The sequence below is a fragment of the Urtica dioica genome, chromosome 1, assembly GCF_054948205.1.
Source record: "Urtica dioica subsp. dioica isolate 48M chromosome 1, U.dioica_male_clone48M_v1_H2, whole genome shotgun sequence".
In the NCBI taxonomy this organism is placed as follows: domain Eukaryota; kingdom Viridiplantae; phylum Streptophyta; class Magnoliopsida; order Rosales; family Urticaceae; genus Urtica; species Urtica dioica.
This window is the reverse complement of record NC_142756.1, coordinates 7,315,361-7,329,168: the sequence shown is the minus strand read 5'-3', so window position 1 is coordinate 7,329,168 and position 13,808 is coordinate 7,315,361. Positions and strand designations below refer to the sequence as shown.

The following is a 13,808-nucleotide window of genomic DNA, read 5'->3' as shown; positions in this document are numbered from 1 at the left end:
ACTGTCTCGAAATATGGAAAACATAATTCTATAGAGAAAAATAAGTAAAATTGACGGAGCTCACGATGGCTGTTAAGTGCAACGAGTGCCAATGGGACTATCATCGTTGTGCATTTCAAGCTTGCCATTTGTTAGCAATATTACAAATAATATTGATGAAAATAAAAGACAAATTGCATGCAAGAAAAAATTACACGTAAATAATATTAAGGAAAACCGGCTAAACCTTGAACCGGAAAACACAAACAAAAACTGGGAAAAGTCGAGGCCCGTTTGACGGTTTCCTTGAAGCTTTTTATCGCCCTCCCACGAGTGCTGGAATTCGTGAGCGAAAGCCTCCCAGGATACAACGACTTCAAGCCGAGCTATGCACCACAATACTCGGCTTCGGCGAACTGGAACCTGTGAGAAACTATCACCAAGACAAGAATATTTCTGGGAAAGAAGAGCTCGGGAACAGTGGGGAAAAATTGGAATGCGAAATTCTCGCTATGTTTCGGTCTCCTGAATGAGAGCTTAAACTTCACTTATATAGGCGAAGGCTGTGAGGTTTGAAACTTCAAAACGTACAGCCATAAAGGCATTAATGCATATTATTACACACAGTAAATACACCGTTTCAAACCTATGCAGAGCGTCCAACGTTTTCAGCATTAATGGCACAGCCATAATGCGCACTTAAAGCTCAAAACCGTAGGCTTTAAATCGTCCCTTCGTCTGGTCGAGCTCTTCGAGTTCGTCTAGTCGAGCTCGTTGAGCTCGTCTAGTCGAGCTCGTCCGACCTAGAATGACTTTGTCACCAGTTCGCCTGGTCGAGCTCGTCCAGTACGTCTGGTCGAGCTCATCCAGTTCACCTGGTCGAGCTCGCCCCCAGTCGAGCTCGTCCAGTTCGCCTGGTCGAGCTCACCCAAGTGGAGCTCGTCCTAGTCGAACTGGAATAACATTGTCACTTCAGTACGTTGGCCTTGCATTTGTCGAGCTGGAATGACTTCGACAATTCTTCCAGATCGACCTCGCCTAGTCGAGCTGGTTCAGTTCGACCTCGCTAGTCGAGCTGATCCAGTTCGACCTCGCTTGTCGAGCTGACTCAGTTCGACCTCGCTTGTCGAGCTGACCCGGTCGAGCTGAAATGACTGTCACTTCGTCCAGCTCGACCTATCTAGTCGAGCAGAATGACTTCGTCAGTTCGTCTAGCTCGTCCTATCTAGTCGAGCTGAATGACTTCGTCAGTTCGTCTAGCTCGTCCAATCTAGTCGAGCTGAATGACTTCGTCAGTTCGTCCAGCTCGACCCAGCTCGTCAATTTCTCATTCAACTTAGGTCCGATTTTGGCAAACAAAATCAACCATCCACATGTTAATAAATAATATTTATTAACATTATTCCAACAATCCCCCACATGAATGAAATTGAGACGACAATTATAAAAGACACGACTCGATGTGGTGATAGATTCTACGGTCAATACCAGTATAGGATAGGTAGGTAAAGCCTTTGAACCTTCCCTCGGAAAGATATGCCATCTTTACTGACTACTCAGTAGACACGTTGTCCTTGAGCTGTTAGCCGTTTTGTATAAACGATAAACATATCCCCCACTGATATCTCCCTGACACAGGTTCTGTTCTCATGGTTATGTTCATTTTGGCCCTGAACATCAGCCTGGTTCTGCAAGAGTTTCTAAAGAATTAAGCCCAATTAATTCTCCTTCGAAGCAGCCCCACTTCTCTCTCACATAGGTGATTCTTTTGTCAAGAGTAATCCCGCATTACTAGAATCATTAAAAGCTCTAAGCTTAACCTCGTACGGGAGTCACTGCTTAATATATAGGAATAGGACTAGGGGTTTTCCCCCACAGTGACCTCACAAAGCCATTGACAATTAGGTTGTCCCTTTGAACCAAGATCTTGGGATCTCCAGTCATCATGGTTGGGTTTCCTTTGCCTTGGCTTTATTTGCCATGGGGTTTAGCCCCATTCCTTTGGTTGTCTTCTCTACTTGGTCCCTATTTAACCCTTTGGTTAGCGGATCCGTAATGTTCTCTTTGGACCTAACATAGTCAATACTAATTACTCCAGATGAGAGAAGTTGTCTAATGGTATTATGTCGTCGACGTATATGTCTAGACTTACCATTATACATCACATTATGTGCCCTACCAATAGCAGATTGGTTATCACAATATACACATATTGCAGGCATCGGTTTTGTCCAATTAGGAATATCCTCCACAAAGTTCCTTAGCCATTCGGCTTCTTCCCCACATTTATCCAATGCAACAAACTCAGATTCCATCGTGGATCTCATTATCACAGTTTGTTTGGAGGATTTCCAAGATATGGTTGCACCTCCCAGAGTGAATACATAACCACCCGTGGCTTTTGAATCTTGAATATCAGATATCCAACTTGCATAAGTGTAACCTTCAATTACTTCAGGATATCTCGTATAGTGTAGACCATAATCACGAGTGAATCGTAGATACCTCAAAACTCTAACGATTGCTTTCCAGTGTTCAGCACTTGGATTACTCGTATATCGAGCTAGTCTACTCACGGTGTAAGCTAAATCCGGTCTCGTGCAACTCATCAAGTACATGAGACTGCATATCACTCTAGCATATTCAATTTGAGAGATGCTTTCACCTTTATTCTTAGACAAGTGTTGACTAATGTCTATGGGAGTTCTCGAGACTCCAGAATCGTCCTTTCCAAACTTGTCTAGAATTTTATCAACGTAGTGTGTTTGATCCAGTACAATCCCATTGGGTGTTCGGGTAATCTTGATCCCCAGAATTACATCAGCAATTCCCAGATCTTTCATATCGAACCTTGAGTTCAATATATCTTTTGTGGATTGTACCATACGATCATTACTCCCCACTATGAGCATGTCATCTACATATAAACATAGAATCACATACCCATGCCCAGTGGTTTTAATATACACACATTTGTCACACTCGTTGATTTTAAATCCATTTGACATCATGACATTGTCAAATTTCTCATGCCATTGCTTTGGGGCTTGTTTAAGGCCATAAAGCGACTTGACTAGTTTACAGACTTTCTTTTCTTGTCCAGGTGCGATACAACCCTCAGGTTGATTCATATAGATCTCTTCTTCGAGATCTCCATTAAGAAAGGTTGTTTTTACATCCATTTGATGAATTTCAAGATTGCGTAATGCAGCAACGGCAATTATCAATCTAATAGAAGTTATTCTCGTCACGGGAGAATAAGTATCAAAGTAATCAACACCCTCTTGTTGTTTATACCCTTTGATTACCAGTCGAGCTTTATACTTGTCAATTGAGCCATCGACTTTCATCTTCCTCGTAAAGATCCACCTAGATCCAAGCGTTTTACTTCCAGGAGGAAGATCAACCAACTCTCAAGTGTGGTTTTGCATGATAGAGTCTATTTCACTTCTTATGGCTTCTTTCCATAAGTGACCCTCAACAGAGTTCACGGCCTCTTTATAATTTAGAGGTGGAGCCTCCAGCATATAGGTGAAAAAATCAGAACCAAATGATTTTTCTACCCTCGCTCGCTTGCTTCGTCTAAGTCCCTCAGACTCTATCTCTTCGTCGGACTCTTCATCATTACCTTGAGTTATTTCCTCAATATCCTCAAGAAAATGGTTTGATGAGCTCGGTTCATCTTCCTTAGACTTATAAGGAAATACATGTTCAAAGAACGAAGCATTTTTAGATTCCATAATCGAATCATTGTGTATATCGGGGTTTTTCGAGTCATACACAAGGAATCTATATGCATTACTATGGTGTGCATACCCAATGAAGATACAATCTACAGTTTTTGGTCCTATCTTCATTTTCTTAGGGGCGGGAGCCATTACTTTGGCCAAGCACCCCCACATTCGCAAGTATTTATAGGAAGGTTTCTTTCCTATAAATAGCTCATACGGAGACTTATCCTCCTTCTTTCGGGGTATCTTGTTCAGAAGATAATTTGCAGACAAGATCGCTTCCCCCCACATTTCTTGGGGTAACCCAGAACTTAACAACATCGCATTTATCATCTCCTTGAGAGTGCAATTCTTACGTTCGGCCACACCGTTTGATTGAGGAGAATAAGGTGGAGTGACTTCGTGAATAATACCATGTTGTGCACAAAAGGCACCAAAAGGTTCAACATATTCACCTCTTCGATCACTTTGCACTTTCTTAATCTTCTTATTAAGTTGATTCTCAACTTCCAATTTGTATATAACAAATTTCTCAATTGCTTCATCTTTGCTTTTAAGCAAATATACGTAACAAAATTTTGTACAATCATCAATAAAAGTCACAAAATATTTATTACCACCTCTCGTGGGCATGAACTTTAAATCACATATATCGGTATGGATTAAGTCGAGAGATTCATTACTTCTTTCAACACTATGAAAGGATGTTCTTGTGAGTTTTGCTTCAACACAAATTTCACATTTATGATTTGAGTCAATATTAAACTTTGGAATACATTCCAAATTAATCAACTTTCTCAGTGTGTCATAATTTACATGACCTAGTCTACCATGCCATAAATTAGACGACTCAATCATATACGAGGAAGAAGAAGCTTTATTAATATATTTTGCCTTGATGACCATTACATTCATTTTGACCATGCCATTCTTGACATAGCCCTTGCCCACATACATGCCATTTTTAGACAATACAAGCTTTTGAGACTCTAAAACCATCCTAAACCCATGGTTATCTAGCACAGTCCCAGAAATCAGATTCTTCCTCATATCAGGCACGTAGAGCACCTTGGTGAGCTTCAATTCCTTCCCAGAGGTCATCTTCAAGAAGACTTCACCTTCCCCCTTGACTTCAGAGGTGGTAGAGTTGCCCATAAACAACTTATCTCCATCTCCAGGTAGCTCAAGGGTGGAGAATGAGTTCTTATCAGTGCAGATGTGGCGGGTTGCTCCAGTGTCTAGCCACCACTCCTTCGGGTTTGAGTCAACCATGTTGACCTCGGAGACCACAGCGACGAGGAGGTCATTATCATCCTCCACAACATTGGCCTCCTTGTTCTTCTTCGGCTTTCTACAATCGACAGCTCGGTGATCGACCTTGTTGCAATTGTAGCATTTACCAACAATCTTTTGTTGGCCTTTCTTCTTGAACGTCCCACTCTTGACTCCAAGCTTGTGGGCGTGCTTCTTCCCCTTCGAGTTCTCGCCATGTTCTACGACGTTAGCTCGCTCGGAGACGGTTCTAAGTCTCCTATCGGATCCTCGGTTGTCTTCCTCGATTCGGAGGCGAACAACCAAGTCCTCAAGACTCATCTCCTTTCGCTTATGCTTAAGGTAGTTCTTGAACTCCTTCCACCCCGGTGGTAACTTCTCTATCACGGAGGCAACTTGGAAAGACTCGCTAATGGTCATTCCCTCGGCTTGAACCTCATGGAAAATGAGTTGAAGCTCTTGGACTTGACTCACAACGGTCTTTGTGTCCACCATCTTGTACTCAAGGAAGCGACCTACAATATACTTCTTTGAGCCCGCATCCTCGGTTTTGTACTTGCGATCCAACGAATCCCATAGCTCTTTAAAAGATACTTTAGAGCTATACACGTTGTATAAAGAGTCGGCGAGACAATTTAACACGTGGTTTCGACAAAGATAGTCGGATTCGTTCCACCCCACATAGGCCCGAAGCACTTGTGGGTCGGCTTCACCCTCTCGAGGAGTGGCCGGAGGATCTTCGGTTAAAAACCATGCAAGTCCGATGGTTGTCAAAAAGAAAACCATCTTTTGTTGCCACCTTTTGAAGTTGAGTCCGTCAAACTTCCCAGGCCTCTCGGCCGGCATCACCGTGGGAGGCCCTCGAGCCACGCCCACGTTTGAACCATCTAGGCCCAAACCCGACATAGGTTGAACAAGACCCGCGGGTCCGTTCCCGGCCGTAGCCGCCATCGAGCCTTGTCCCAAAGTCACATGGATTTGGCCGATGTTGATAAGGTTTGGCGGGGTGTTCACCAAAGAGGGGTTCTCGGTGAGGCTCCCATCACCAGTCACAATCTTCGTGTCGTTAACGTTAGTCATATTTTCTACAAAAGAAAATTCCCAAGTCAGTTATTTTCAAACAAATCCGAAAAACAAATCGGAAACAAAAAACTGGAAATCCGATAATATCCTTTCCACGCAACCTGTCTTAAACTTAGGGATAAAAAGCTTCACAGGATACAACGACTTCAAGCCGAGCTATGCACCACAATACTCGGTTTCGGCGAACTGGAACCTGTGAGAAACTATCACCAAGACAAGAATATTTCTGGAAAAGAAGAACTCGGGAACAGTGGGGAAAAATTGGAATGCGAAATTCTCTCTATGTTTCAGTCTCCTGAATGAGAGCTTAAACTTCACTTATATAGGCGAAGGCTGTGAGGTTTGAAACTTCAAAACGTACAGCCATAAAGGCATTAATGCATATTATTACACACAGTAAATACACCGTTTCAAACCTATGCAGAGCGTCCAACGTTTTCAGCATTAATGGCACAGCCATAATGCGCACTTAAAGCTCAAAACCGTAGGCTTTAAATCGTCCCTTCGTCTGGTCGAGCTCTTCGAGTTCGTCTAGTCGAGCTCGTTGAGCTCGTCTAGTCGAGCTCGTCCGACCTAGAATGACTTTGTCACCAGTTCGCCTGGTCGAGCTCGTCCAGTACGTCTGGTCGAGCTCATCCAGTTCACCTGGTCGAGCTCGCCCCCAGTCGAGCTCGTCCAGTTCGCCTGGTCGAGCTCACCCAAGTGGAGCTCGTCCTAGTCGAACTGGAATAACATTGTCACTTCAGTACGTTGGCCTTGCATTTGTCGAGCTGGAATGACTTCGACAATTCTTCCAGATCGACCTCGCCTAGTCGAGCTGGTTCAGTTCGACCTCGCTAGTCGAGCTGATCCAGTTCGACCTCGCTTGTCGAGCTGACTCAGTTCGACCTCGCTTGTCGAGCTGACCCGGTCGAGCTGAAATGACTGTCACTTCGTCCAGCTCGACCTATCTAGTCGAGCAGAATGACTTCGTCAGTTCGTCTAGCTTGTCCTATCTAGTCGAGCTGAATGACTTCGTCAGTTCGTCTAGCTCGTCCTATCTAGTCGAGCTGAATGACTTCGTCAGTTCGTCCAGCTCGACCCAGCTCGTCAATTTCTCATTCAACTTAGGTCCGATTTTGGCAAACAAAATCAACCATCCACATGTTAATAAATAATATTTATTAACTTTATTCCAACACCATTTTCATAATGGTGAGTGTTTAGTTTGCAGCAAAAAAAAAAAGAGTTTAGTTCGTGGGCTAATCATTCCCGTATATTTTTAGATATTTAACAATAGCCGTTGAGTTTTATGACTTCAAAATTGTTATTAAGTTTCTAACGTCGTACAGTAATTTATTGTATGGTCATGATATTTTATTTAATTATTGACTATCGTATTTTCTTGTCGACTTCTCCTAATATATAATATTATGCTTGGGGACCGTTAAAAAAATGTTATGCTCGGTGGGTGGTTCTCATACCCAAAGATTCAAACACCGTAACCAACTAAATATCGGTAGTATGATTTTACTGAGATATCGATTATCGATATAGATATCGACGGAGATTTTATAAATATTTTAAATACCACTACCGACGTACCGATACAAAATTTACGGAGATACCGACGGATATCCTATAAAATAATATATATATATATATATATATATATATATATATATTAATCTTATTTTGTTTTTCAAATGATATAAATGTCGATCATATTTGGGTTCCTACTACAATTTCTATATTTTTTTTTTCTATATGAAGATGAGACTTGATCTCTTAATATATTATGTATGATGACATGTGTACTATAAATGCTCTTTGTCATCGGTAATTAAAATAACAAGAAATATACTCTCTCTCTCTCTATACTTGAGATAATATCAATAAATCGGTGGAGAAAAATAATTAATTACGCTATTTTTTTTTACATTTTATAATTTTCAAGTAGACTAATGACTACATACTACTTTGTTTTAAAATCATGCATTTTTTCTCACACGTAGCTTATTTCTTTGTATATATTTCCTCTTTCCTCTAGTCTTCTTATGTTTTATCTAACGTTCCATCGGGATTTTCTCGGGCGATCTACATCTTGGACAAGCTATGATGTCGTACTTCTACGTTTGTGGGTTGTTATTTAAGGTTAGCGCGGTAATCTCCTCGGCCGCAAGTGGACTCCGTTTCCCCTCTATCGGAGAAAGCCTTGGGTCTACCGATCCAGCTTCCCAATGTAGACACTGATCCTGGCCGACTCTTCCCAATGCAGTTCTCCAACGCTCCTATTTTTTTTTACCAAGGCTGTGGCACTCGACTATGTCCATATCTTCAGATTTACGCCTCCCCGCAGATCTTGATCCTTCTTTTCTTCACGGTGAGGCCTTTGCAAGTGTGGCTGAGAATCACTTGCATTTCCCGAATATCGACTCTAGCTAGTCGATCGGTCGATTATGATCGTGTTTGAGAGTGGTATTTGGGTGTGTGTTGGAAAGTGGTTGGTGTCTGAAGAAGGCTCAGAGTATTTTAAACGTGTCTAAGATTTTTTGTCTCATTTGTGTCTCTTAGCTTTAGATTTTATTAGTTGCAATTTGGTTGCTTTTGATTATGTTATTGCTAGTCAGCTAAGTCATTTTCTCATAATTGTGTGCTTTTCTACCAAAGTTTTCTTAAATCTTCAGACGCAGAAAGATCGTGGAGAAGATTTTGAGTTGTTCGCCAGCCTCATGGTCTCGAACACCCGTTGCAAAGCATCGCTTATAATGCGGATGTCGGACTTGAGATGGTGGACCTCTTTCAAGAAGTTGGTTATCATTTATTGACTGGTTTTTTCTTGGATAATTGTTTGAGTTATCGTCTTTGAATTTGTAGGAGTTTTTCTCCGATTTCGAGATAAGGAGATACTTCGCCTAATTCCGAATAGGTTCATACTTGATCTCGGCGGTTCTTAGACAACACTTTTATTGGCTGGTCTAATCAGATTAACTTTGGGAAATTTCAATTCTATGTAATCTGCTCATTAATAATTTTTTAGTTTGAATGAAATTTCTTTGATAAAAAAAAAGTCGTGCATTTAATTCCTATTAGCCCTTCACCGGCAAAAGCTTAACTTAGCTGGTATTTGTTTTCGCTTCTATATGAAGTTTTTTAGAGCGTACGCCTTCAAATTCCTTATTATTATTATTATTATTTTTTTTATACTGTGAAGTTTAAAAGTAATATTTGTAATTTATGTTTTAATATCACTTGATTGTTTATTGCGCATAATATATAATTATATATATGTCCAAGTGAGACGTGACACATAAAGAATGAAATATTAAATAAATAAAAATTCTATTGGCCCCTCAATAATTCTCTCATCATGGCAATAAAATAATACTAAATAAGAATAAATAAACACATAGATATAGAGATTAAGCACCAAAACGAGGAAGCTTCTTCACTTAGCAACGCATGTTTTGGATTTGGTTGACACCTAAAAATCCCACATCGGTGGAGGACAAAGAGAGAAGAAATGTAGAGTGAATATAAATAGGATATGTGAGGGAATAGGAATCGCATCTTTGCGCTTGGGGCAATGACGCAGCTAGTGAGGTACTAACCGAGGCGCGTCAATTGCTGGTTGAAAACTATTTCCAAACCCCCTCCTCGAGAATTTCTGGAAGGGCTTCCCTTACGGGTAAAGCCCTACAATCAATAGTCTCAAAGCTTTGTTCACATCAATAATCTTAATATTGAGTCTATCCAATTGTCCTGTTCAGCAAAATATTCGTTTAAACATATATTAATTTCTTTAGTGAAAAGTAATCACCTAAAAAACTTTTAACATTAGATATTTTTTAGGTTTTTTTAACATTAGATATTTTAGCCGTTGATTAAAAGAAAAAAATAGATATTTTACCAGCGTAAAGACAATACTTTTGTTCATTTCCTCTATTTTATTTTTATTTTTTTTCCAAATAATTGGCTAATTAAACCACCAAAAATAAAAGAATTATTAAGTTAGCCATTTCATAAATTTTTGATAAATAACAACTAGCAATTATTTACATACCGTTAAAATAATGTAAAAATCTAGTAATTAGTCATATTCGTATTTTGTGAGTATTTACGTATTTTCAGCGTGTAAATAATTATTGGTGATTATTTAACAAAAATTTATGAAATGTGGCTATTTGACAATTTCTAATGTTTTCAATATGGTTATTTATCCACTTGACCTTTTTTTATTCAACTTAGTCCGACGTTTTTTCTCACTATAAACCGGTAAGATTGCCAGCTGATCGAAAGGGTTCATATTTGAAGGATGCATCCATATGAATTATGATACACTTATCGATTTGAAATAGCTCGTTATCGTATTTCTCACTAAAGTAAATATTTAGTTTTTTTTTTTTTTGCTAACAAAGTATCAGATACTCAAATATTTCCAGTATAAAAAATGAAATAATAATTCATATATAAACCTACCTATATTATAAATTCCTTTTTCATACCCTAGAAAATCTTGAATTCCTTTTTTTTGTCTTTTGTCAATGAGTGTATTCACTTTATGGCCAAAAAAAAAAAAAACATCTGTCAATTTCTTTTTATTTTGCTCTTTAATTTTAGGAAATTTAGGTCTGGATCCCCAGGTATAGAACGATAATTTTGCTACTTTTATAGGGCATATCGTCAACTTGTTTTTTCTTTTAATCTTTTCTTCTTTATTGCATTTCTTTTTGTTTCATCCCACTCTTTTACCCCTTGTATTAGCATTTAGAAGAAAGAACACGGTAGGCCCAAGTAATACTAATACTAATACTAATACTAATACTAATACTTATACTTATATACTAATACTAAGAAAATAAAAATAAAAAAATAAATACAATTAGGAAGAAAATATGATCAACCCTTCAGAGAAAAAAAATATATATGATCAACCCTTCAGAGAAAAAAAATATATATGATCAACCCTAAAAAAAAAAAACAAAAAAACATGTACACCACACCACATATCCTCTTTTTGGTAATTACTAATTAGTACGTCAATATACCCTAGTGAGACCGACATACACAAAAGATGGTCAACTTCCCGGGACAAAAACGTTTGACTACACCGGATAATTCCAAAATAAGACATTTAGTACTAGATTTCCTCTCAAAATGCAAAAGAGCATTAATTACTTTTTATGTGTGTGTGGGCTAAAACAAGAACATAACTAATAAATCCCCCACACAACAAAATATTACACACATGCCATACTTAATTTCTCCACAGATCATCCACATTACAAACTATAACACTAATTCACACACAAAGCTAATACTTCACATATACGCGTGGCTGTGATCAGGAACCATTTGAGCATCACAGAGATGATGAACTGTGGTGTAATGATCATCGATCATATACCCGTGATGAAGATAAGTATTAGTAGTATCGGATGATGACGTGGCGATATCAGTGTTGGTGAAGCTGTAGTGTTGGTGGTGAAGCCAAATCTGGGCTTTAAGGAAGTTGACGTAATGGATGGCCTGGTCCAACATGGACACGGTGTCCATCTTGGAGCCGCCGGGTACGAGACTCTTCAGGATCTTGAACCGCTCGCTGATTCTGTGCCTCCTCTCCCTCGCCGCCACGCTCTGCGGCTCCGTCGAAAGCCTCGCCGTCGTCGTGTTCTTCTTCTTCTTCTTCGTCGTCATCAGTACTGTCTTCTGCGATGACGATGATGAACACAGTGATGAGAGTGGTGATGACGACGATCGCTTTTTGATCTCGGTCGTCGTATGAGTATGACTTGTTGTTTGAGAGCTGTACATTTTTTTTTTTTTTGGTGTTTAGTTTATAATACTTTATATGCAGTGAGGGAGTACATGTAAATATATATAGTAGTAGCAGAGAGAGAAAGAGAGAGATATTTATTTAGATGTATTGACTGTTTAATTAACACATCTTTCAAGACAATGTTACCGCTTTATTTTTATGTCTAATTACATTCTGTCCTTATTAAACTGCTTCTTTATATTTCACATTTCCAAAAAATGTATATTGGATTGGAGTCTCAATTATTACTTCCATATATGTTGCCTTAATTATTCTAATTCGAGAAAAAGTGAGCTTTGTTTGCAGTAGTTTTCTTTTGAATAGATACATTATTTTGAAGTGTTTAGGGGAGGATAAAAATTAACTCCAATTCGTATTCTAATGTGACTCGCGAGTTCATATCACTCTTCATCACTTAAGTTTTTTTTTTTATAGATATTAAATAACTGAGACTAGTTAAAAGTTATAAGATTTTTCTGCAATATACAAAAGTAAAATTATTTTTTTGGAATTAAAAGTTATATATATTAATTTTCATTCATTATATGTTCGTACTCCATGGTACTTAACATTTCTTAAAAAAACAACAACATGATGTTCGCTAGTTTATTTTTTTATTTTTATTGAAAAAGTGATGTTCTCTAGTTGATAACATGAAAATGATGATTCTCAATTTATCGGCGAAACAAATAAAATGAAATAAAATAATAAAAAAAGGACTATCCTCCACTCCAGCTACTACATGACTACATGTATATCATGCGATTTAATGCGAGTTGTCAATTGTGATGAAATCAAAGATGTGGTGACGTGAGAGCAGTAGAGCTTAAGTCAATCTTTGGTTCAAAATTCGGGTGTGTGCGTTAAAAAAAACAACCCTATACGATAACATTCAGAAAAGCCTACCTATGCTATGACTCAACCCAACAAAGTAGTCCTTTTATAATATTATAGGCCCCAACGAAAAGGCTCGTCTCTATACTTTGTGCCTCTAAAATCTAAATATTTAGCTTTTACCTCGTGCAATTGTCACCTGTTTTTTACCTAAACTCTGTTCAAATTATATTAGAAAATCTTCAAAACCCTCCTCCTATATGTAAAGCTCTAGACTAGGCCCACTAACAATGTCGTATTCCTTCCTAATTTACTATTGAAAGAGATTGATCACATTCCTTCCTAATTTACTATTGAAAGAGATTGATTGATCGAGAGTTGAAATTTTATATGTATCTTTTATTTTAACGGATCAGCGGTTGTCTTAATTATAAACCAAACCGATCAATTGTTCAATAAATAATTCATGTGAACCACTGCATCTGCATGCGTTATATATACTTAGATCATATCCAATCCAAGTACTTACCTGCATCGGAGCACGGATCTCTATATTCTAAAAACTCAAAAATTTAAGTAAATAATTACGAGATTTTATTAACAAAATCAAAAGATATAAATATTTATAAATATTCGTTAATAATTATAAATACTCATCAGACTCCAAACACATAATCGAAATGCTATAAACATCAAAACAATGACACATCATCATAATGATTACTGTTAATCGCGTTTTTTGGATTAGCATTCAGAACCGTCCGTGGTTCGATCTAGGGTCGGACCCTATGACCGCACGTAGGTCAGGTGTGGTGAAGTTCTTCTATTCTCGCAAGACGTGGCCTCGTAAGGCTGATGCCGTAGGATTGAGTCCCGTGGGACGTGGCCTCGTAAGGCTGATCCCGTAAGATTAAGTCCCGTGGGACGTGGCCTCGTAAGGCTGACCCCGTGGGGCTGCGTCTCGTAAGACGTGGCCTCGTAAGGCTGGTCCTGTAGGATTGAGTCATGTGGGACGTGGCCTCGTAAGGCTGACCCCGTGGGGCTGCGTCTCGCAAGACGTGGCCTCGTAAGGCTGATCTCGTAGGATTGAGTCCCGTGGGACGTGGCCTCGT

General features: G+C 39.0%; 1 protein-coding gene and 1 non-coding gene across 2 annotated transcripts; one reads left to right on the top strand and one right to left on the bottom strand.

The window, feature by feature from the left end:
* The first annotated feature begins 9,612 nt into the window (after positions 1 to 9,612).
* On the top strand, positions 9,613 to 9,740 carry LOC149406903 (U4 spliceosomal RNA). The gene has a single exon (XR_016301813.1). It is a non-coding gene; the product is annotated as a U4 spliceosomal RNA (small nuclear RNA).
* Positions 9,741 to 11,065: 1,325 nt separating this feature from the next.
* On the bottom strand, positions 11,066 to 11,887 carry LOC149406902 (transcription factor bHLH87-like). Its single transcript, XM_089627227.1, has one exon. The coding sequence runs from the start codon at positions 11,856 to 11,858 to the stop codon at positions 11,367 to 11,369; it is 492 nt and encodes a 163-aa protein (XP_089483353.1). The 5' UTR covers positions 11,859 to 11,887; the 3' UTR covers positions 11,066 to 11,366.
* Positions 11,888 to 13,808: the final 1,921 nt, after the last annotated feature.

Coding starts and splice junctions, on each gene's coding strand:
- LOC149406902 (XM_089627227.1), bottom strand. CDS start 11,858: ATGTACAGCTCTCAAACAACAAGTCATACTCATACGACGACCGAGATC.